The 25,056-nt window shown below is 43.2% G+C and overlaps 1 protein-coding gene across 1 annotated transcript in view; it reads right to left on the reverse strand.

Moving 5' to 3' along the window:
- WDR87 (WD repeat domain 87) overlaps positions 1–14,544 on the reverse strand; it is a 198,419-nt gene extending 183,875 nt beyond the window's left edge. Inside the window, exons 1-2 of the mRNA XM_078662135.1 lie at positions 14,172–14,544; positions 12,612–12,696 (exon numbers count right to left, since the gene is read on the reverse strand). Of these exons, the coding sequence (XP_078518261.1) occupies positions 12,612–12,696; positions 14,172–14,212 (126 nt within the window). The 5' untranslated portion in view covers positions 14,213–14,544. The remainder of the gene's footprint in view (positions 1–12,611; positions 12,697–14,171) is intronic.
- Positions 14,545–25,056: the final 10,512 nt, after the last annotated feature.

The following is a 25,056-nucleotide window of genomic DNA, read 5'->3' on the forward strand; positions in this document are numbered from 1 at the left end:
TTCCACATCAATTCAAGGTTTCCTTGAGTGACTTTGTTTCACCCAGCACATTCTCTGATGATTGGGACTTTGAGACTGTTAATAATATGATGTCAGATTTAGAGATGTCTGCAAAATTTACAAAACATGAATACTTAGAAGGTTCATCAGATTATGCACAAATGTATTGTTATAATCACTATGGCCTTCATTATTTGCACAAATCTGCAAACCCTAGGAATATTTTTAATTTCAATCAATGGGAACATTGTCCAACGCCACAAAAAGGTAGCTCAAAAACATTCTATGAAAAATGTCCATACTTCTCAGATTTTAATACCACAAATCAAGAAACATTTTACTTTAGAAATGTTAATAAGACAGGAATACAAAGTATCTTGGCTAATATGAAGCAAATGTATTCTGCGGCCTTTTACGCTCGGTTGTCTATTTAGGCTTTGACTTTTGGGAAAACAACATTGAGACAAAAACTGTCTTTGGCACAAAAGACTGGTAAGTGCAGGGAATAGAAGCTTTATTTCGAGCCTGCATTATCCCTGAACAAATAATGTTTTTAAATGACACTGTTCAACAGACATCCTGCCTTGGTCTGGCCAAGATAAAAGATTTCAACAAACCGTATATACCTACACCTACATCTGATAGCAAAAACACTTCAGAAGGGGAGGTCGACGTAAACTTTATTTTTCAGAAAAATTGAACTGATTGGAAAAAATTGTTAATCTGGCCCACAAACACGAATAACTGTCAAGATAGATTCCAGAACAAGACACAAGGGTTTACAGTAGGCCAGACCCAAGATATGTCCAGAGACAACATCCAGGGATAGTAACAACATACAGTGTAGGAAAACTGTGTCTTGAGTAGCTACAAAAATCTCCACTTACAGAGGTTAAACAACACTTATCTTTATTTAAAGATGGGGTTGATTTAAGGGACTTCTTACTAGGTCCTGCGGAACAACGTCATGAACGTTTCATGTACGCAGGTATATATGCCATTTATAATGAAGCTTAGAAAGAGACACAGGCAGAGACTGCAGAAAGAATACGAGAAATTGATTGTATTCATTTAGAGAAAGCACTCTCTGTAGTTGACAATGGGTTAACGACCCTGTCATCCAGAATGTAGTCTTTGGACAGCATGGCATCCTCTGCCATTGATATAATGGAACAGGACTTGCTCATGCTACAGCTTGGAAAGTCACAATTACGTTCTATGATGGTATTAGACTGGACGTTGCAAAATCTTCATTCTGGATATGTGCCGTAGCGTCTAATCAACAACACGTCATTGTTTGCTGTATTTAACATTACAGATAAACAAATCAGTTTGGCACAGAAAGGAGCAGACTATATGGTGCTGAGCATTGAAAAACTGGAATGATTACCATTAACTGTTTCGGAAAAGCCTGCAACAGAATGGATAATACACGGGATAATCACTCTGCCTGTCACAATTTTCAACTTTCAATACTGTTTGAAACATATACCAGTTGCTGTGTATGAAAGGTTGGGTAAGGAACACATAAAGTCAACCTAGGAATTACCATACACACATGTTGGAGTGGGGGAAAAGAGGTACTTCTTAGTGGTACACAATGCAAAAGTGCACTAAGTGGCACACTCTTATGCCAGGGTATTAATTTACACGGGACCTGTGAATCAATCAATCAATCAATCAATCAATCAATCATTACATTTGTAAAGCGCACCGCATACCTGTGAGGGTCTCAAGGCGCTGGGGGGGGGGGGCTGCTACTGATCGAAGAGCCAGGTCTTGAGGAGTCTTCTGAAGGCCAGCAGGTCCTGGGTCTGCCGTAGGTAGGCGGGGAGCGTGTTCCAGGTTTTGGCGGCGAGGTAGGAGAGAGATTTGCCGCCGCCGGTGGTTTTCCGGATGCATGGAACTGTGGCGAGGGTGAGGTTGGCAGATCAGAGGCTGCGGGTGGGGGTGTAGAAGCTGAGTCGGTCATTGAGGTATGCCGGTCCGGCATTGTGTATGGCTTTGTGTGTGTGGATGAGGAGTTTGAAGGTGATCATCTTGTCAACGGGGAGCCAGTGTAGGCCTCTTAGGTGGGGTGCGATGTGGCTGCTTCTAGGGGCGTTGAGGATCAGTTGTGCCGCGGCGTTCTGGATGCGTTGCAGCCGTCTCCAGAGCTTGGTTGTTGTTCCTGCATAGAGGGCATTCCCGTAGTCCAGTCTGCTGGTGGCGAGGTCCTGGGTGACGGTTTTCCTTGTGTCGGAGGGGATCCATTTAAAGATCCTGTGGAGCATTCGGAGGGTGTTGAAGCATGACACGGAGACAGCATTGACTTGCTTCGTCATGGAGAGGGTGGAGTCGAGGATGACCCCCAGGTTGCGCGTGTGGTCGGTGGGTTCAGGGGCTGTTCCTAGTGATGTAGGCCACCAGGAGTTATCCCAGGCCGATGGGGTGGGGCCGAGGATGAGGACCTCTGTCTTGTCTGAATTCAGCTTCAGCCTGCTGTCCTTCATCCATTCAGCGATGGCCTTCATTCCTCTTTGGAGGTTGGTTTTGGAGGTGTGGGGGTCTTTGTTGAGGGATATGATCAGCTGGGTATCGTCGGTGCAGGAGATGATGTTGAGGCTGTGTTTTCATGCGACGTGGGTGAGTGGAGCCATGTAGATATTAAACAGCGTCGGGCTGAGGGAGGATCCCTGTGGAACGCCGCAGATGATCTCAGTGGTCTCAGAGCAGAAGGGTGGGAGGCAGACTCTCTGGCTTCTGCCTGAGTGGAAGAATGTGGTCCAGGTCAGGGCCTTCTCTTGGATTCCGGTGTTAAGGAGGCGTGCTGTTAGGGTGCGGTGGCAGACCGTGTCGAAGGTTCTTCGAACAATTTATCTTGCCACCTGCAAGGTTCTCCAGCAGCAGTGACAGATCCAATTTTTAGGCAGATTTCTAACGGGAGCTATATAATGTTGAATGAACAAAGCTGTTGTGGAATGATGCCAGGAAAACCTTATCTCGTAACTGTGTCAGCCAGGGTCACTTGTTGTATGCAAGTATTTTTTCCTAAAGCTAAAACAGATGGGGAGTCGCCACTATGGCCTTCACTGAACATCTCTTCTATTCGAATTGATACTTTAAGCAAAATGAAAGCCATTCTTTTACAAAAAACTGTGCCACTGACCTCGTCTAAAGAGACGTATGAACTACAAGTTGCAAGGTCCTCTGCAGAGATACCTGCCCTATTATCAACAAACTGCCCCATACATTTCGTAGAAATGTTAGGTCGTATCTTAAACATGTCTGATACCAGTGGTATTGTAGATGTATTTAAGACTGTTTTTTTGAGACTGTTAGCACCTTTTGAAGCAGTCCTCTGCATTTTTCCAAACTTCGTTCACTCTGTGTTAGGCGGCCTGCCTCTCAATTTGGGACTTGTAGCAGGAATACTATTCTTATTTCTCCTGCTCCGATATGGCAAGTCCGGTCAGCAACGACACCCAGATTACCATCGAGAACACTCTCCTGGCAATGAAGTGTCGTGAGCGCATGATACAGATCCTGGGCCTGACTCGTATAAGAGACCACGTGGTTCCTATAATTCCGACCAATCTGGCAAGATTGCATCTTATCTGTTTTACGATGCCTGCATTGTGGAGAAGAATGCGTGTTGGATGTCTGTCTAACACTTCCATCAGCACTGCCAACGGATGTTGATACCCTGCTTGGTTCAGTAACGGCCCATGCATCGTGTTGTCCCCAGCGGCTACCAATCCTGATGACGGCATTCACTGAGATCTCACAGACGCAATCTGCTGACGGTGAGATACGTGGATCAACAGGCACACAGGTACCACCTTCCTCTCCATCTCCGACGAACATTGCTAATGCGACTAACGGTGACGGCGATGCTTCACATTTTTGTGCTATCTGTTTACTTAATGAAGTGGTCCAACTTTCACCTACTGTGGTAAACGATTTTTTTGCCATCTTAGAGGATTTGATGTTTTCTTCTAACAACGAGAATGACTTTTGAAGTTAGCACACAGCATTCTACGAGACTCTGTATTCGACCTTCACTTTTCATAACAAAACTTCCAACTTTAGAACTCTATTTTTTCTGCAATTTGACTTTTCCAAAATTATTATTTTTTTTGCCACCAAGTAATCTGCTTAAAGTAGAACTATTTTAAGAGAACAAGAATTCTTTGAAACACTTCCAAATGACAATATTTGACCTTGTCCACAACCGAAACAGTATATATATTCTGTCATGGAATGGTCTCGACTTTTCTTCTGGATTAATGTAATTTCATGATTCATTCGGACATCATTTTCAATATCATAACATATGTTTTTGAATAACCTATTGCTTTAAAAATGCTTACAGCACAAATGCTAATTTTCGTGAACAACCATTTCGAATGCATTCTATGTATTTTGGGAGGGATTTTTTACACATCTTGCTTTAGATATGTTTAAAGATGCTTAGAGTTTAGTAATATCGAACATAATAGAGTGGAGTGGGTGTTGTGAAGCATTTTAGAATCAAGCAAAATTTACCGATTAATGCCCTTATATAGGTACAATTCACATTGCCTTTATATAGGCATAGAAATCATATCCATATTTAGACATAACCCATCCAGTTCAAATACAGGCATGGCTACTTCCACTAGTTCAAAAAAACCACAACGATTTCTTGGAAAACTCGGCTTCAGCAGTCATGGACATCCCCTTACTTGAATATTGATTTGTCCTAGAAATCATGGCATTTTCAAAGAACTACCATTCCCTTGGGGTTCTTTGGTGACGTTCTTATGTCCGACTTTACGTCAAACAAGGCACCTTCTAGGTATAAATATTCGACACTTGCCCTGGCAAACACACTGTGGTTCGGAGCAGCTCGACTATCTACTTGCCTGACGCAGCTCGCTACAGCAAGTGCCGAAGGAAGCCGACCCTCCAGTTGATGCACGACAGAGAAGCTGTACTTTCTTTCGTGGAGAATCCAGCTCCAGTGTTTCCAAGCTACCCTTGCGGGGTGTTGGGAAATCGAGTCCGAGACAGAGATACCAGACCTCCGACATTCTAAAATAAAGGTACGGAGCTGATTAGACCCTGAGAGAACTCTTGGTTGTATTCTTGGCAAAGAAAAACTAAACCTATGGTTCACCTCACTTACTTCTTCCCTGGTACTGGACTTAGGTTAGGTACATCGGGGTAGACGTATTTTAGAAGCACCAGTTGAGTACTTTTTAGCCTTTGTTATTTATGTATGTATTTATATATGGTCTAGGAACCATACAATGCTTTTACAGTATTATTTCATAGTAATCTTCCTGCTGTACGCATTATACTTTGCAAAAAGTATTACGATTGTAGCAGTTCACTTTACTTGCATGAGAAAGAATACTTTTCAATAAATACTTTTATTGAAAACGCCCGTCTCTCTATTCCTCTGCACCTTTGTTGAAACGAAGCATGCACGATTGACTGAGTGAAATATCTATCTATTGTTTCCACGACTCTGAAGATCAGTTCTATTCTTGGGGAAACGAAGTTGTCATGTTTATGCGGTTGTCAGAAACTAATCCCTTATTGTTTATTCAAGAAAGTTTCTAGTGACCTCTGAGCTAGCTGGCACTCACAATTAAGTCTAATATATCTGATAGAGACCCAGTCGACCTAAGTCCTACGTCAAATCTATAGGATATAGATTTGCAGCAGAGCCTATTGGGAATATAGGAACTACACTACGTAGCGCCCAACATTTGGTAAGGCACTAATTTAATGCTAGATACTAGAGTAACCTAGTCGTGCTTTTCACAGAGACCCCTTTTTCGCGTAAAATACTCCAATAGACGTCTCGAGTGGGTAAAAGGATAAAATATCCGCCATTAATGAGTAGGATGAAAATCCTATGTATTAGTTTTTGGTTTGTTCAACGTTGAAGGATACAGTGTTCCAAAATATTGTGCACCTTATCTTTGTTTCCTTGAAACTAGCTCTGCAAACTTTCGGTCAACAAAATGAGTGACCCCGAGAACGGTGGAGCTGCAGCCGCAGCCCGTCCAGGTTTATTCGTTACAGGTTTCCACCAAAATGACCCGGATGTGATAATCATCCCGGAAAAATTAAGGAAAACCATCACTATAAAGATTATAATGAATGGCCTATCATTAAGAGGTGGTAGGGTAATTTTTGTCATAGAGGCACACGAATATCAGCAGACAGAAGTATTCTTTTCATTAATTGTCTTCCCTGAAGCAAATCCAATAACAAGTGTTCCACTTCTACAAAGTAGAGGAACCTCCAACGGAATATGTTCCTTTCAAGGACATTGAAATTCCACTAACTTACCAAGAGAATCAGCTCTGGTTTAAAAGGAACCCTACAACATCAAAATCACATTACCAGGCTCGGACAACTAGGTAGACCAGGAGCAACGTGGCCGGTACTAGCCAGCTATACACCTCATCCTGACATTGAAGAAATGTCAAGTGAAGAACTATTAGTTTAACTAAAACAACTAATAAAAATACATAGACAATTGGTTCAATATGCAGTGGCCGCTGGTGAAGTTTGAAAGTGGTGGGCTGTGGGGGACAACGTTGGGGGTCGTGACATAGCAGGTGTTTGGGGCAATTCGCCCATGCAATTTTTTTTAATGAATACGGTGAAAATATGCATATTTCATTAGAAGAAATCCCTGTACAATTCAATCAATATCACACTCACGTTTCCTCTCAAAATCGATTAAAGAATACAATATTTGTCACCAGAAAGTGTCAAAAGAAGTCACAAATTAAAGCCTTTGCAGGCTCCAAGCAGCCTTTTCCTGATTTCTACAGAGCAGCAACACCATTCCTGACTGTCACGTCCTTTGCTTCACATTGTAGGAGGCCCGCACTTTGAGGAAAGTGAGAATATAAAAGATAAAGGAGGGAATTAAACCATCGGAGAACTGGTTTTCTGTTGCCTTAGGTTAGAAACTGCTCACTGGAATTCCTCACTAGTTCAAATGTGCCTCTCACTGAGGTAAGTGACGGGCAGAGTTTGTGGATGATCAAGCACTGTCAAACATGAGACTTGGCGGGCAAATGAACTGCTAATTTGTTTAAGCTTACCCACTCCTACAAACTCAATGTGTACATCTCATGAAACGCTTAATATTAATCTTATGACCAAGACAACTTATTCCAACCAGAATTCATCTTCTGATGTCACATCAACATCTATGCTCAGTGTTAAGCTATATGGATAGCATCTCCCAATTCAACGAAGCCATTATCTGCATATTCATTGTTTAATGATATTAATGATCCTATGAGCTATGCTGGCATGTTTAATGTTTAATGTTTACAGATTTATAGAGCGCATGGCTGCCCATAAGCGTCCCAGGGCACATCATCTTCATTTAAAATTTTACCCAGAAGAAAAGAGCAGCAAACCTCACTTGTGCTCAGTTATTTTTAAATGATGGTTCTCCGGAGAACCACAATTAGTGTATCATAAATTACTCTTTCCCTGTGATGCAGCCGTCATGCCTAGGTGAGAATGTATAAGCCGTAACATTTGAGGTATGAAGGAACCGATCTCTCACTGCATTGACACAGAGAAATAGCCTGCATTATTCAAATAGTTATGTGCTAACATGTACAAACTAATAATGTGACTCTATTTAATTGAATAGGTGATCAGCAACAACTGAAAGTATGCTGAATTGCCAGAAAAATTACATTGCCAGCTCTCCGTGCCAGCTAATCAAAATAGTACAACATCTTGCACAAAGGAAATCTGGGGCTAATCATTAAAGCGTTGGCCATTAACAATAAATGTATATAAAGTCCTAAAACAAGTGCACATTGTAGGAGGCCTGGTCTTTCCCTTACATTCAGAGGCACTCCAAGATAGACGAGTCATAAACCAGTCAGCATTCTGAAAGGAAGGCATGATGTAGGGGGAACATTAATTAATTTACGGCCTACCCAGAAAACAAAACGGCCAGTCAAAAGAGTATTTTGTTCTTTCTAATGCTATGGGTTACGAAATGACATCTGCTCAGACTCTAAGACACCAGTTCTCTGCTGCTGACCCAAGCAGACGTCAGTGATGCAGGTTGAGGGTTGCTACTGCACACTCGGACAACAAGGAGAGTTAATAATGGGGAATAAGCAGGGCACAGAAGCTCGTATCATAAGTCTCCAAGTGAAGAAAGTAGAAAAAACCTGCACTTATTTTGCTCTAAACACACCCAGTACTCGCGAACACAGGTTCACAGCGTGCACACATAGCACAAATCATTTCACAGTTTTGCGAAAATGCCCGGTGCCGCTTCAATTTCTGGACACTGTACAGTAGGACTGTTGGGACCAGGTGTGACAGTTAATTCAATGTCGGGTCTCCCTCTGCAACTCTGCCTCATGTCATGTGTAATCTCCCTTGGATCAACCCTAGGCACCTCCACCTCGACCCTGTCATTTGCAGTCTTAGGCATTGTGAAGCCCCCAGGCCTTCTCCCTTATTTTGAATGATGGGTATTTGGCACGCCGCGTGACTAGGCCGGTATTTACCCTCTTACTGAAGGAATGCTGCACTACAAAGATACACAGGTGCCAAAAGAAGGAGAAATGATACACAAAATGTTCTTTGTTACTTCCGATGCTCTCAAATTTTATTTACCTCACAGAGATGGGTGAAGGGCACCTAAGGCAGCTGAACCTACGCTACAAGCTCCTTTCTTGAAACCTGTTGCAGCATGCCCACTATCTGTGTTGCATGAGTCTGCTGGCTCTGGAACTTCAATGGCGTCCCTCACTAAATCTAGGGTGGGAAGCATTGTGCTCGAGTTTGCGCAGTGTGTCTTTAAACCACTGCGCAGACTCGATTTCTCTGCTTCTGGCCTGCAGTCTTTACCCCGCCCTTTCCCACTTCGTCACTGGGTGGAGTGAGTGATGTACACTGACCCTACCCTGAAACGAGTTAGGAGAGGGTCGGGTGACATGGGCTCCACTACCTGATTGACCTGAAGCCCCAGAGCTACAGGGCTTCGACCTGAAGCGCTTGGGGCTAATTTTACCCACCACGTCATTAGGGGTGGGGATTACTGACGAGGCTCTGTATTTGCTGAGGTGATGACCTCACAGAACCCAGAGCGGTGAGATTGTCAGCCTGCAAAGGAAATTGGCTTCGCAGGCACCAGCAAGTACAGAACTACATAAGGGGAGAGTGCAGCAGCCATCAGGATCGACTCGATTCACTCGAGCCAGTGTAGATGTGTTTTTTTTAGTTGGTACTTTAACTGAAGCTTGTATTATTGCTAGCGAAAAATATGGATTTGGATTTAGTTTTCCTTGTGCCTCGGGGAAAAAATAAAGGGGGCGGAGCCCCTCCGCCCATGACTAGAAACCGCCACTGTCAATATGTCATGCGGACTCTAACAGTCCAACCTCCTATAAGGATTCCACAACAAACCCCTCACCAGGGGAACACAAATAAAATCACACCACAGACTATACAATCAGTCATTGGTAAATTACCTGCAAAAAGGGAACAAATTCCATTCTGGGTAGCTCAGAAAATCACTCAATTAGAGGCAGTATTTCCTGACAGTACACCTCATGAGAAACACAGGATTTTAACAATCTGTTTACCAATGGGGATCGCACACCTGGAGGACTGCGACACTTGGGGCACAGTCTTTGTTGCAATCTACACAAAAACACATGGTGTTCCATCTATGGCGGTGATAGCAGACGTTGGATCTTTGTGTTTTTTAGGTCGAGCTGGCGTTGGAGCGTGAAGCGCTCCCGCCAGCGAGTTCTATAGTCGCCGTGTTCACTGGCAAGGGAGTCTAGGGCTGTGCACGAGCCGCTACTGGCCTGTGCACGAGCCGACTCAGCTCTGTGGACGCGCACGTCTCCGGAAGACGTGCTGCGCCCGAGCCGCCTCCCGCTTGTTCTTTCAGCAAATATTCTCGGAGCCGTAGGGCAAAGTTACCGAACAGAACAACAGGTAGGCTTTTTACATTTATGAAGACAGTATGATAGGCCTCGTACACACACCTCCCCTTCCAGTGCCATACTAAATCAATCTAGCAGTGTACCCTAGGTATTGTTGGGTACAGAGTATTTGAGATCTTGCTGTTGGCTATGGGCTATTAACGATGAAAGTATTCTCAAGCTTTGTCTGCGCAATTGCATATTTTGTGATGATCATCGTGATTTCCTGTTTGGGTTTTTCGGATCCAAGAGAGGTGTTAACAGTCGATAAAGTTGATGTTTATAAAACTGTAATAAAGCGTCCTGTCTCTTTTTTTGTGTTAAGCTTTTTTTTGTTTTCTACATGTAGTATATATATATATATATAGTCCAGGGCAGACAACCAAAGAAAGAAACTAATTTCGCGAAAGGCGTGTATTGTAGCTGAATGTATATAGTGCTTCTTACCTCTGAGGAAGTGCACTAGAAGAGGGGTAAGCGCACTTACAGAGTGCAGTTTCAGAGTGCAGTTTCAGAGTGCAGATTGAGAGGGCAGATTGAGAGTGCAGATTGAGAGTGCAGATTGAGAGTGCAGATTGAGAGTGCAGAGTGCATATTCAGAGTGCAGAGTGCAGATTCAGAGTGCAGATTGTGAGTGCAGAGTGCAGATTCAGAGTGCAGAGTGCAGATTCAGAGTGCAGATTGTGAGTGCAGATTCAGAGTGCAGAGTGCAGATTGTGAGTGCAGATTCAGAGTGCAGAGTGCAGATTCAGATTCGGAGTGCAGAGCGCAGATTGTGAGTGCAGATTCGGAGTGCAGAGTGCAGATTGTGAGTGCAGATTGTGAGTGCAGAGTGCAGATTCAGCGTGCTGATTCAGAAAAAGACACATACATGTGGAACCCCCGTACACCTAAAAAAAAAAAGGACAGCTCTGCAGCATTTCATGAATGATTGTCAATGCAGCCTGGTATAGTCAGGTTATGGTAACTGAAGAATGCCGAAATTAATCAATATTTAGGAGCAAAGTAAATAATTGCCTATAATTACATTACTACTCACTTGTTTTAGTGCAGTGGTTTATACAAGTTTGTCCCATTTCTAGGCAGAGGACAGGTGTTACTATAGCTCAATGTGATGGTACTCAATTTATCTTTCTAAGAAGGCCGAGTTTCATTGACAAGTTTCAACAGTGTGACCTAGAGATCACAACACGTCAGCAGCAAACGTTTTAACTCGATAAATCATCTTGAAATTGTTTATAATGTAAAAATAATGAAAATTTCCCAGTGGTTAAAAAGCACTATTAAAGGTATTATAAAATATGCAAAATTGTTCCAAATATAGATTTCATTTTAACAATTTATACAATTAATACCATTGAACATATTTATACTACCACATTGATGTTGGTTTTTTTAACAGTGGATGTGCTATTTGTAGATGAGTTGGTACTTACTAATTATGAGTTGGGAGTGAGGTACTCGGTAAATACCTATGAAACTAAGGAATTACAGATGGAATATAGAAATTCCTGCATCTTTTCACGAGGTACATTTTGGCACATTTGACATACAGATATTTACCGTCACTGGATGGGTGCGATCCGAATAGATAAACGTTAAGGGTCCTTAATGGGGTCCTCTCATGTCGTGGTCGGTGCTCACGACCACGACATGAGAGGACCCCATTAAGGACCCTTAACGTTTATCTATATGGATCGCACCCATCCAGTGACGGTCTACATCTCCATACCTGATACCCCAGTGCCGTTCCGTGGAACCCGGCACGCTGCCTTATCTCGAAGGCGCGCCCCCACATACCCATCAAGTTGGGTTTTGCTATTGCATTTCTAAAATTTAAAGGCATGCATCGTTTGTCCTGAAGATGAACTCTGTATTGTATATAGGGTTCGAAACATCGGCGTCCTGATTACACTATATGCCCATAATTGCATTGTATGATTTGAAGCAATAGTATATTTTACTTTAACCTTGTCTGTTTAAACTCATATAATCTACAGACTGTTAAACTTGCCTCTACCCCCATGTTTGTTTTGTCCCCAGTGTGGTAGTTGGGCATCGGCTGGTGTCCCACTTGAACTCACACTATAATTCTTTGTATACTCTGTTATATACAATATTAAATACTGTCCGGCTGGACAAAGAATATAGCAACTACCCAGTCTATATTTATTGCTTTTCACATATTCCCTACTGCTTAGGGACCGTTGTTTCTTGAAATATGCATAAATACCCAAGGTCCCTGACCTATTGCTCTTTTGGGTTTCCCTTGTCTCTTGTAACGAAACAGATATTCAACAACAGAAAAATGCCAGTGTACAGTGTTTGCCAAAAAACCTGCAGAAGAAAAGGTATATCTTCAGGGATCAAAAATTGACAGCCTGCACAGAATCAGGACCAATCGGTTCAACTCTTTTGTATGTTGCAGTGTTGTGAGTCCATGGACTGACATGGCACCCTCTCATTGATTTTGTAATCTAGATCCATTCTTCAATGATGACCACATCCATCAACAATCTCATGATATCACTGCATGCATACAATCGATCACTGATTCCTCTCAGGCTCAAATTCACATTCAGACCCAGAGTTATGGAAAAAGGAGGCTGTTTTGCTCAGATTCAGCAGGCATGTTTTCCTTACCTGGGCAGCTTTGAGTTTTTTAGCAATCTTAGTCTGCAGGTCCTTCCATTCTGGAATAAGTCTTTGCAAAGCGATTTTCTGCACACTAAGGAAACAGAATGGATTAGAAAGGGTTTAAAGTTTAGGTGACTATGAAGTCTACAACTTACATAAATGGCATGGTAAGCAAGCCTATGATAGAAGTGTCACAGAAGTATTCAGGCTGCTTCTTCCTCAAAAATCACCTAGCCACAGTAGATTCCAAACTCTGATGATTCACTCCACTCCTTCACAGAAGTTCTGGACATCTGTGAAGGTCTCAACATAACAGTGAAGGTCATGTCTGAAAGTTAGTCTCACAACATGGCGCCACTGCCCCGACACAGTGCCACTACATGACCTGGAGGTCAAACTAATTCTGCTCACTCTCTTTAATTTGATCAGCGCATAGACTACTTCTTTTCTCTGTCAATATCCTCTCCAAACATAAGGAGAGATTTACCAAATCTCCACACAACACAGCGCAACCTCCCGCGAGGCTGTGCTGCGTTGCGCAACAAGGTAGGAGCAGGAGAGCGCCATGCCATATTTTCAAAGATATGGCTCTCTCCTCCACTTTCCCTTGTGCCGGCGCTGATTACAGGTGCTGTGCACCACTTTAGCGCATTAGAGCTTGGGTGTGTGTGTTTATGAGCCTAGCATGGGTTTTGTACAGGAAGAGTACCCTTCCTGTACAAAATACTATGCCTAGACACGAGGGAAAGTTTTTACCACTTTGTATGTGTGCCGCACTGTGCAGCATGCATGCAAAGTCTGAAAAGGAAGGAGAAATGAAAGCATTTCTCCTTCCTTGCGCCTAGTTGAAAAGGGAGCAGTTTTCTCACGCTAAACCCAATCTACTGTATTTCGTAAATTAGGTTTATTGTGAGAAAGATGGGTGGTTGCATGGGAATGCCCATGCACCACCCTGGTACGCCCCCATGGCACAAAGTAATGCGAAGCAGAGCTATGCACTGCTTCGCATTACTTTTACGTTATTCCCAGCGCTAAACAAGTTTAGCGCTGGAAAGCAAATTAGGAAAAAAAGATATTGTGCCATTTTGCATCACAGCCTTTGTAAATCTCCCCCTAACTTTCTTCGGCCCTATTCGAAAAGGTTCAGGAGCACAGTGATGGATAACTTCGGGCAGCTCAGCTTACACACTTCTGCCTTCCTCCTGAACACATCGATGGATAGTATTCTCTTGGAAGTAGAATCCCATACCCGCCTTCCACCGCTATGTCAGGACTTTGGGCTATTAGTAAGAGAAATGGGATGAAACAAAGATAGAACTTATCTTCCTGATTACAAGATAATCTAGGAATGTAGCCAGTTACAAGTCTAGCATCCTTCATCTTCTCCCACTCCTTCATCCACTGCAGTAACATTCCAGGGTAAAAGATGGCGGCAGTGCCTCCCCGACATGAAATGTCGCACACACATCACTGGTAAGGTACAACATAACTAATCAAAAATTTTACATATTTCGAGTTGTTCATTATCAACAAAAATATTTTAAATACTTTTTTTCAATTTCTGACCGTGGCAAATCTGCTTCTGGAAGCTGATGTTTCTCCTGCATGGTGCTGTCTTGAGGATATTCCAATGGCAGAGAAAGGTAGATTGGAGAGAACCTTCTGAGTCTTAAAGACTTAAAAACAAAAGCTGCTTCTACAGATGTTCCCGTGAAGCAGAATATTTCGTTTCGCGAATGGACAAATTCAAAGTGTGAATTTTAACAAAAATGTGATCCAATGAGTAAGTATGTCCTCTGTAATGACTTAAGTGGTGGGCATTTTCTAATGTTTAACGCCCTGGAGGAAGAGTTGACGCCTCTGGGCAAACAAAATGGCTGTATGTACAGGGTAATTGTTGAGCAAAAATACCTGACCCAAAGGCCATGAAAAGGAGTATGAAAAGCCATAACAAAGAGCCGAAGTAAAGTCGTTTTGATATGTTTCCCAACAACTCCAAGCTCCGTTGCCTGGTAACAGTCTTCTTTGCAGCACAATGCCTTTGGAATCATTCAACATTTGGACCAATCACAATGTGTGATTCTTTTTCCATTGCCTTACGTCACTCCTTCCAGATATTATAGCTGTGCTGATTGGTGCAAATCATCCAGCTGTGAAATACCACAATACAGCGTGTTAATTGGTTCCAACCAGAGAGAATCACAATCAGAAACTGAGACTGGCCTTACCACAGATACCACCCACACTTCACTATGCCTTGTTTGCATATAATGTTGCAGAACAAAAAAAAGGGAGCTATACATGCCATGGTGCGGAAACAGGCTCTGTGTGATTTACTACATTTTGTATGTTGCACGTTGCAGGAAAATAGTGAGATATGTTTTAATCCTATTTTTGATAATGCATAATTAAAACTCATTGTTTAAAATGTGAGTAAAAGTGTGTTTTCGTTACTTACCACAACACACCGTTTTAAATGGCAAAACAAAATAGAAAAATAAAGAAATTCTCATAAATTAGAACCAGCATCTACTTTTCCCAAGGGCATTACCTGGTCTCGAACAAGAGCTTCAAGTTGCCTTCAGTCACCACCACTGGGAGAACGTGGATGCAGGGCCTTCTATTGTAGCTAGCACTAGACCATACTCCAGGCCACTGGAATTATGCAATTATGCGGCCCCAGGAATTTTCGTATAATTTTAGATTTGCCGCATATTTCATCATCTTTACCTAAACAAAAAAATAGTTTCTAGCTCAAACGGTTCAAAAGTTAATAACAACGGAGCGACACATGTTGCTGGGCAGGGGAAGTCCTTTTGCAAAGATTGACTGGTCACATGTCTGTTGCTTATTGCTGTATTTGGTGTTAAACTGGTACTAATGAGGTGAAACCAAAGCCCAGATAGTCAACACGTGTATAAAGGACACAATAATGAAGTAATAGTACAACAAAATCTGCCGCCTTAAGCTGCATAATTTGCATTTTTTGCCACGTTATTTACTCAACCCTGTTGCGTAATTTGGCCCTCCCCTGCCACATAATTCTAGTGGCCCTGACTATACCATACACCACAAAGACCATCACCTGGGCTTAACATTATAGAAAGGGCTTCTGTTCTTGGCCAGACCCTGGCTTCTTCTGAATTAGCACCATTAAAAGAAGAGGGTGTGCTTTGCACTTCTTTATATAAGCATTTCCAGAATTCCCAATAACCCACCTCCCACTACCACAACAGCAGTGTTTGCCCCTATAAACAGGATTTGCAAAATATGTAATAGAAAAGAGACCATGGGATTGCGGGTTGGCCACGTGAAATAGATTTAGCATTTTTCATTCAGTATAGGACAGAGATCAGCTCTTGAACTGCAAAGTCAGGTTTCTCGGCTCTGTACAATTGTGAAATTTAGCGATGACGCACAGTTTTTGTGCTGAAACCTTTAAACTGAACTCCATAATGTAATTTGAAATTAATAAATAAAGTTGAGTCGTTGGGGCATATCAGGAACATCCGGCGATAATTATCGTAAGCGCGCTTAGCGCTAGGATAATTATCACCGGCTATCGCTGGATTTTATCGCGGAGATATCGCGCTATCAGCGACGCTTATCTCCAAAGCGATAAAAATTCCAGAGTTAGCTGCCAAATGTGCGATTATTGCTGGAATTCCAGCGATAATCACACAACGATTGGCGATACGTTTTTGATAGAGCCGGGCAGACTTAGCCATTATATCCACATTCCATTGGATATAATGGCTAAGTTAGATTGAAAGCAGGCGTAAGAAAAGTAGCGATAAGCGTGGTTAGCGCTACTTTTCTGATCGCCATGCAAGTTAGCGGGACGTTTGTTGATAGGAGAAATGTCAGTTAGCGACATTTCTCACGTTATTTCTGTCCGGAACGCCCACTTTGCATCTCATTAGAGATGCAAAGCTGGGCGTTGAGGGAAAGTGTGCCAAGGCAAGGATTCACGCGATAGCGTCACCTTGCTGATAATGCGATAAAATTATCGATGCTTTTTGCTCGAAAACAGATGCTAAAGCAGCGATAATTTGATCACAGTGCCTTGATGATATGCCCCGTTGTGAGTTAAAGAAAGAGCAAAGCCCTCCTCCCCTTCCGTTGTGATCAGCTATCATACATACCTTCAATCCATGTATTTTTAGTAATAATCTGCCCTGTCACTGCAGTCGTCCTTCCCCAGCTCTGTGCTCCACCCTGCCCCCATCGCCCTCTTTTGATATCACCCTCCCTTGCTTTAAATGCTGGGCAACTCAACCAATGCCTGGCTTCCCAACCCTCCTAGCCAAATCAAAAGACCTTTGTTGAAAAGACATACAATAAACAGACAAAACCACTGCCACACGAAAATTCAGGTTATACTAGAGACTGCCTGGATCACAGAAGTCCTGCTTTTCATCTCCCTGGGGAGGCCTTGATTCAGAACCGTTTTATAGATTTCACAACATTATATGTGAATGGCTGGTCTGGACCACAGTGTTTGAGGGTTGCTTAAAAAGGGCTTCCAGAAGTTATGTGGCTTCTTGAGAAGTGAATCAGAAATGCCTTACATTGTATCTGCAGTACACTTAAGCAGATGAAAATGTTTTTGGTTTCCAACTTAATAGAGATGTCTTCAAATGGAATGGAGAGGAGTTGGCCTAACGGCTAGTGCGCTCGACCTCGGACCTGGGGACCTGGGTTCGAGTCTCGGTAACGACGCCAAAACCTCCTGTGATTCTGGGCAAATCACTTAATCTTCCCGTGCCTAAAATGACCACATGTAACGGTGCATGGCGCATGATGGCGTGCGGAGTTATCTGCTCAGTTACCATACTCACCTGGACCCATCAACATACACACTTTGAACAGGTAAATCCGGTTTTAACCATTTGCCAATCAGGTTTTATTTAACTTTAGGACTTGAACACTTTGACTTACCAATCATTGTCACCAGTATTAAAGTCCTAAGGGATCAAGAGTGTTAGAATAATAGTTAGAAAAATAACATTTAATTTATCTTCATAAAATAACCACAGACTCGGGAAAAGTTTAAACACTTTATCTATGCAAAGTCTAAAATGTCACAATCCATATAGAAGCAATTAAAACCTTTTCAATTAGAAAATTAATGATTAAATCAATGATATATAGAAATAATACAAGACTTCTTTTAGGCATTGAGACATAGGGAGGGTGAGAAAAGGAAACAATACAATGACATACCCACACAGATTTATATTTACCTACAATGGTGTGAAGACCAACCCTGGCCACGGGCTGGGACAAAGGAAACAGGACTCAGATAGTTCAGGTGCCAACAGGGTAAACAGGTGCAGACCAGAACCAAGACAGGTGCGGACCAATATGGATTCAAGACAGGACAGATGCAGGTCAGGACAAGTACCCTCAGCTAAAGTGCAATGCCAGCGTCACACCCCTCTCTGCGGCTAACAGTCGGACCCCGATTGGGTTATCGATTCTTCTCTCCCAGACCCCGATTGGGTTATCAATTCTTCTGACAGAGTACTCCGCCAGCACCTCTGCTCTCAATCTCCTATAGCGTGCGTTGGGTCAGTGACAGGTCAGCTATTCGGACAAGTCGGAAAAACTAACTAGCTAAGCCTACCCTAGTTATACCATTTTCCAGGGCAATGTACCACCCCCTAGGGTTGCAAATGTGGGGCTTAAGCTCGTTGGGGGCATTGCAAATTATTCACCTGCGTGACCACTGCTGTAGGAGACCCGTGGACACCTCCGCTCTCCCCCGCCGCCGTTGTTGGGTTCACGGCCGCCGAGAGGGGAGAGGACCCAGGACTACATTTCCCAGCGTCCCCTGCCTGCCTGACGGGGACGCTGACTGCCGCCTCACACTCCCGCGCCCGGAGGCGCATAAAAACGAGCTGCTCCTGCGGTGGAGCGGGGGCCTAAGCTCGTTGGGGGCATTGCAAATTATTCACCTGCGTGACCACTGCTGTAGGAGACCCGTGGACACCTCCGCTCTCCCCCGCCGCCGTTGTTGGGTTCACGGCCGCCGAGAGGGGAGAGGACCCAGGACTACATTTCCCAGCGTCCCCTGCCTGCCTGACGGGGACGCTGACTGCCGCCTCACACTCCCGCGCCCGGAGGCGCATGAAAACTAGCTGCTCCTGCAGTGGAGCGGGGGCCTAAGCTCGTTGGGGGCATTGCAAATTATTCACCTGCGTGACCACTGCTGTAGGAGACCCGTGGACACCTCCGCTCTCCCCCGCCGCCGTTGTTGGGTTCACGGCCGCCGAGAGGGGAGAGGACCCAGGACTACATTTCCCAGCGTCCCCTGCCTGCCTGACGGGGACGCTGACTGCCGCCTCACACTCCCGCGCCCGGAGGCGCATAAAAACGAGCTGCTCCTCCCGCGTCGCGGGACGCGCGCGGGCTGAGCCCGGGCAGAGGGCGGGCCATCTGTGGCCATCCGGGGCCAGAGGAGGCCGGGCCGGGCCACCCCCTGATCACCTATTCCTGAACCATGGGTAAGCGAAAATTATATACTTCACTAGACCAAGGGGGAGGAGCGGCGAAAATCCCAAGAAAATCGGCATCCATTATCTCCTACCTGACTTCAGCAGTAGGAGTTCTATCCTCGGAAATTGAATCTGCTGAGAAAGAACTAGGTCTGACACGAAACTCTGAGGGTGGCCCTGGTCAGGATCCTGCTGTTCAGAAATCCCACATTCCCCTGGAGCCCGACATAATTATCAATCGCCCCAAAGTGACCCACCCTGCAAGCTGCACCAGACAAGAGGATAACGCTCCCCAAATCACAAGTCAACATATAAGCTCACCCCCGAAAGTTAAAGGGGCATCTAATAAACCTAACCCTGCACTAAAGAAATTGCCCAAGGAAAATCCGCAGCAGGTGAAGGACAATAAAAAAACTGCATCTAATGTTGAGCTAAAGTTTACGAACTTAACAGAGCACAATTTTTGGGACATGATTGAAGAACTATTTTCTACCAGACTAGAGCAAGCGTTATCCAACATCGCTAAGGACATTATTGATACTATGAACTTGTGTGTTTCTGATCTGTTGGGGAAGTGTGACCGTATTAAGACGTTTTTAACTCAACACAAGTGTATTGCCAGACAAGTAGGACTGCCTACTCAACTAGCCAAACCCCCAGTGGTATGCACTAGAGGAAATGTTGTCTTGGATCATAGGCTACTGATAGAAACCCCGTCTTTGGTTAAACCCCCACTTCTTAATATTGATAAACATAGGGACCAGCAAAATACCCATGAGGGTAGGGAATCACACCCCAGTTCATCAAGTTATCCTGAGTCCCAAAATAACCCGGACCTCAATAGTCGAAGGGGCTAGAAATCAGAGATCAGTCTGGAGGCGAAATACTATCTCAACCAAATATTAATCCCCATCCTGAGGCCGCTCCGCTGGTGACTGTACTAGTCGGGGTGCCACCCTTAAAGATGGGAGAAAAGGAAACACCTGAGGCCCTCATGACTACTACAAAGAAATGGTGTGATTCCAATTGTTCACGATGTAGTAATATCTCACAAAACATCATCATGGTAAGGCGTGCGGGGTGGCTCGGGAGAACAACAAAAAGTATTAAAGGGGACTGTGTTATTGTTGATTTTGACAACCCGCTCATAGTCCCACGGATGTTATGGGATGGATCGGATATGATGATTAAGGACAGTAACATCAGGGCAGTCCCCTTGGGATTTTTCTATCCGTTCCCTGGACTTCAATCAAAAGAAATTACATCCCCCCACAGTTTTCTAAAGTAGGACATGGATGGCAGCCCTGTGGTGGCTTCAAAAGAGCCCCTTTAATAACAGGAAACACGCCAGTAGTCACCACGCCAAATAATCCTCATAATGCCCAGGATACAAGGATTAAGGATAGTCTTATTTTAACAAACAGGTTCTCTCCACTATCACACCTGAACGAGATTGATTGACTAGGGCCATCTGTTATAACCAGACCACAACACTCTTATGAACCTGACCCTACCACAATGGCTGATTCCAATTTTAAGATACTTAGTTGGAATATCGCTGGGTTAAGGTCTAAACGGGAGGATCTATCCTGGCTGAGTTTCATTAAAGCCAATGATGTGGTAGCATTTCAAGAGACATGGGATCTGCACAATAATTTCTGGGTAGATGGCTTTACATCTTTTTTCCAACTAGCACGCCCTTCTGTTTCAGGGAGAGCCAGGGGAGGACTATTGTTACTGCTCTCAGTTAAACTGAAAGGGGTAGCTAAGACTATAGACTCTGTTTCACCAAATTGCCTGATTGTTGAGATCTCCTCTGAGACCGAAGGGAAAACCTTGTTAATAAATTTTTATAACTCAGGGGAGAATGATTATCGTGATGAGCACTTGTGTTTCTTAGAACAGTTTATTGTAAGCTATAAAGCTCAACAAACCACTTTAGTCGATATTATCCTTTTCGGAGATTTTAATATTCACCTTTGCAATTTTAATTGTCAACTTAACGATGGGTATAGCCCTTCTTGTGCGTCACCCCCACATTTTGAACATTCCCAGAGGGGAGTGGCTCTTGGAGACCTTTTATCATGTGCCGATCTTTACGAGCCATCATTCTTTGATAGTCACGAGAGGGTAGCAACCTTTAAATCCAGGGAAAGTGAGTTGATTATCGATTATATATTTTTAACTCCTGCCTTGATGGGCCACGTAATATTTTACAACGCAGTTAGCTCCCCATTTAACGATCATAACCCGGTCAAACTGGTGCTGAACGCAGGATTTTCCCATTCCGTTAACGCTAATAGTGCCAGATCTCAAGTAAGTGTGATCACTAGTGACCAATGGCGAAGATTGAAATGGGCAAAAATTGTACCGGGCCAATTTTTAGATACCCTCCGTGAAAAGATGAGCGTTGAGTTTGGGATATGTGCAGATGGTGCCACCCCGGCTGGGGAGAGAATCGTAGCATTCGAAGCAATTTGTAAGCAAATTGCTACTGACCTAACTGGTCCTGCTAGACCAATAAGAAAAAAAGTGAAAAGATGGTTCGACACTAAATGTTCTAGGGCTCATCGTATTTAACTGGAATCATTGAAGGTTTTACCTAGAGATAAAATCCGGATAGCTAACTGCAGAAAGAAATACAAATTATGTACACAAACACGCAAAAATGAAATTAAGTCAGAGGCGTGGGAGAGTCTTATGTCTGAAGCAGTCTTAAAGGATAGCTTCAAGTTCTGGGCCACCGTTAACAGTCCACTGCTATTAGGAGAGGACAATGATAAGCTTGAAACGAACATCTCGGAGGAAGATTGGGTGAGACGTTTCGAATCAATCTATGACAGTAATGAAGTATTTGATATCTTTACTCCACCTGCTGGTATCTCACCCATATCTAACTTATTGTTTATAGAGGGGGATGTGGAAAAAGCAATAATTAACACTGGTGCAAACAAGGCCCCCGGCCCTGACGGTGTCCCTGCAGATTTATACAAGGGAAATGTTAAATTTTGGGCTGCAATTTTAACAAAAGTTTTTAATTCTACTATTACTCATGGTTTCCCTGTCTCATGGGCCCTTTCCACCATTATTCCTATTTTTCAAAAAAGACAGAGAGGGGACCCGAGATGTTACAGGCCCATCTCCCTTATAGATTCCTCTGTTAAAATTTTAGGAAAAGTTATTTTGTCTAAAGTGTCTGAATGGGTTACACAAAAAAACATCCTTATAGAACCCCAATATGGATTTAGGTCGGGCAGAAGCACTGTGGATCAGTGTCTTAACCTTTACTTATTAATTAACAAATACACAGTGGCCAGTAGGGGGTCTGTCTACCTGGGTTTTATGGACTTGTCCACAGCCTTCGATCTAGATAATAGGTCGAAGCTGTGGACAATTTTATTGGATATGGGGATCGATCCCAGTTTGGTATGTTTCATGGCAGATCTTCACCGGGATTTATACACAACTGTTAGGAAGGATGACCCAAGATGGTATTTGCACTAGGCACTTTAAATCAGGGAGAGGGGTTAGGCAAGGGTGCATCTTGGCCCCTCTTCTTTTTACACTATATATTAATGCTCTAGAGAAAAGCCTGGAATCCGCTACCCTGGACGTCCCGCGTATAGGAGGCAGTACCATCCCAGTACTCCTATTCGCGGATGATGCCGTCCTATTAGCACGCACCCCGATAGGACTACAGAGGCTGCTGAACTCCTTCGGGGAATTCTGGCCTCGCTGGACCTGGTGGTTAATTCCGCTAAGTCCCATGTCATGGCCATGGGCCCCCGAAGGAGTAAAGCAAAAACATTTTATTGTAGAGGGGTAGAGGTCCAAGGAGTAAGAGTTTTTACATATCTGGGGGTCCTGTTTGACAACTGCTGTACCTGGATGCCCCAGAGGTTAGCGAAAAAGAATGCTCTGGTACGGGCAGGATCAGCCTTGTTAAATTTGACACAGCGTCTCGGGGGGAGACCATTTGAGGCAATTTTGGCAATTTATAAAGCCAAATGTCTTGCACTGACACTTTATGGTGCCGCTATATGGGGTACCATCCCGATGGATGATGTGCAAAGGGCTGAAAACAAACTGTTTCGGTGTCTCTTATCTATCCCTCAATCTACACCAACATTTGCTGTCCATCAGGAGCTGGGAATGGGGTTTGTTGGTGATCTGATTGTTTTGGCCCCCCTTATTTGTTGGATGAAAACTTGGCTTAACCCAGAGCTAACATTAAATCACCGTATTTTAAAAGATTGTATCAGTTTAGATTGGGGAGACGAAATAAAGTGGCTCTCATATGTCAAAAGAATGTTTGTGAAACTAGGGCGGCCAGAAATCTATGATTTCCCCGAAAACATTGTTAAAGATGACATAACGTGGGTCAAAAAGTATTTTTTGTCCTTAATGCTCCAGGAGTGGGAGTCGGAGGAACTACTAAAGCCCACGGTGAGATCCCACTTTTTATTAGTTACCACCCCTTGTATTGAACCGTATTTAAAAGTGGCAACAAAGCCTTACCATCACTGGTTGCTAACTAAATTTCGGTTCAATCAGATACATTTTTTACTGGGAACATATCAGGGATGGTCTGTACCTGAAAAAGCAGCATTTTGTGACTGTGATAATTATTCATTTCAAGATTCTACGCATTTTATGTTCTTTTGCAAACATTACTCTTCAATTAGGAAAAAGTTTATTATCCCACTTCCTAGAGGTCTGGGGTTGTATCGGGTTAAACCTGCTTTAATGTATTTGCAATTACTAAACAATACATGGAACATTTTTAATATTGCTAGTTATCTTGTTGCAGCCATAAGATGTAAGAAACTAAGAGAACGGAGTATAACTGAATCATGAATCTTATTGTAGCCCTTTTTATCTGTACATACATGAAATATGTTATTAACTATCACATGGATTTTCTATGACCTTTTGATTGTTTTATACTGTATATATTGAATGTGTTTTATCTGTGTACTTTTATGATTTTAATTAATCGATTAAAGTGATTTGATGATGATGGTGTATATTCCCTTAGTTTGATTGGTCAAAAGATGAGGAGAGGTCATCACACCATACCAGTTATGAGATCATCTTCATTCAATATTCAGATCAATGTTCCCGCCCATAATTTTATTTTCCCATTAATTTTATTCCATCCAGGAATATTAGTTTCAATTTATACAATGCTAAAATGATTTTGCAAGTTATCTTCCTCTTGGAAATTCACGGGTCGAGTTCCCAGGCGCATCGCAGTCAAGACTGTCACTGGCACAGGTTCAATTCCATTGCTTGTGGACTCTTGGAATTCTGGCTCATGTGCAGTGTGGGTTTCAAGTATAGCGTTACAATTCATTTTCCAGGCCCAAATACGAACTAATAATAAAGTCAAAGAGAAACACATTAGAAAGAGAGAATAAATGAATGCACTGTATACCACTTATCTCTACTCTATTCCCATTACTTTATTTTAACTATAGCATTAATAGTTAAGCAGAACAAACACGGTCTAGTCAAAGCAGCAGCAGGTGCATTAGTATGTGAAACATGGAGCAGCCATCTTTAATACTAGTGCGCAGCTGCAACGAATTCCCTCCAAAGCAGAATAGACGTCACACCATGTGAGTATGGCAGACGCATGCGCAGTGAAATTCCTGCGTTTCGGCGGCCATATTAGATCACTCGGGTTACTGTTAGTAAAAGCACATATGGAAGCTTCCCCAACTTACTAAATATGTCATGTGGTGCAATTATTAGTAAGACAAAACATGTTGTTTAATACATTACTTGTTATTTCGAGAGGATTAATCCGAGCAAGTCTCTTTACGTATGAAACCTTGCTCCATCAATGGGCACAAGTAAACCACTCAGAGTGACCCAACTGTCTCTATTTCCAAAATTCTTTTATTTTTTAGAAAAATATTTTATTTTATTTTATTTTAATGCCATTG

Source organism: Lissotriton helveticus, chromosome 9 (genome assembly GCF_964261635.1).
Source record: "Lissotriton helveticus chromosome 9, aLisHel1.1, whole genome shotgun sequence".
NCBI lineage: Eukaryota > Metazoa > Chordata > Amphibia > Caudata > Salamandridae > Lissotriton > Lissotriton helveticus.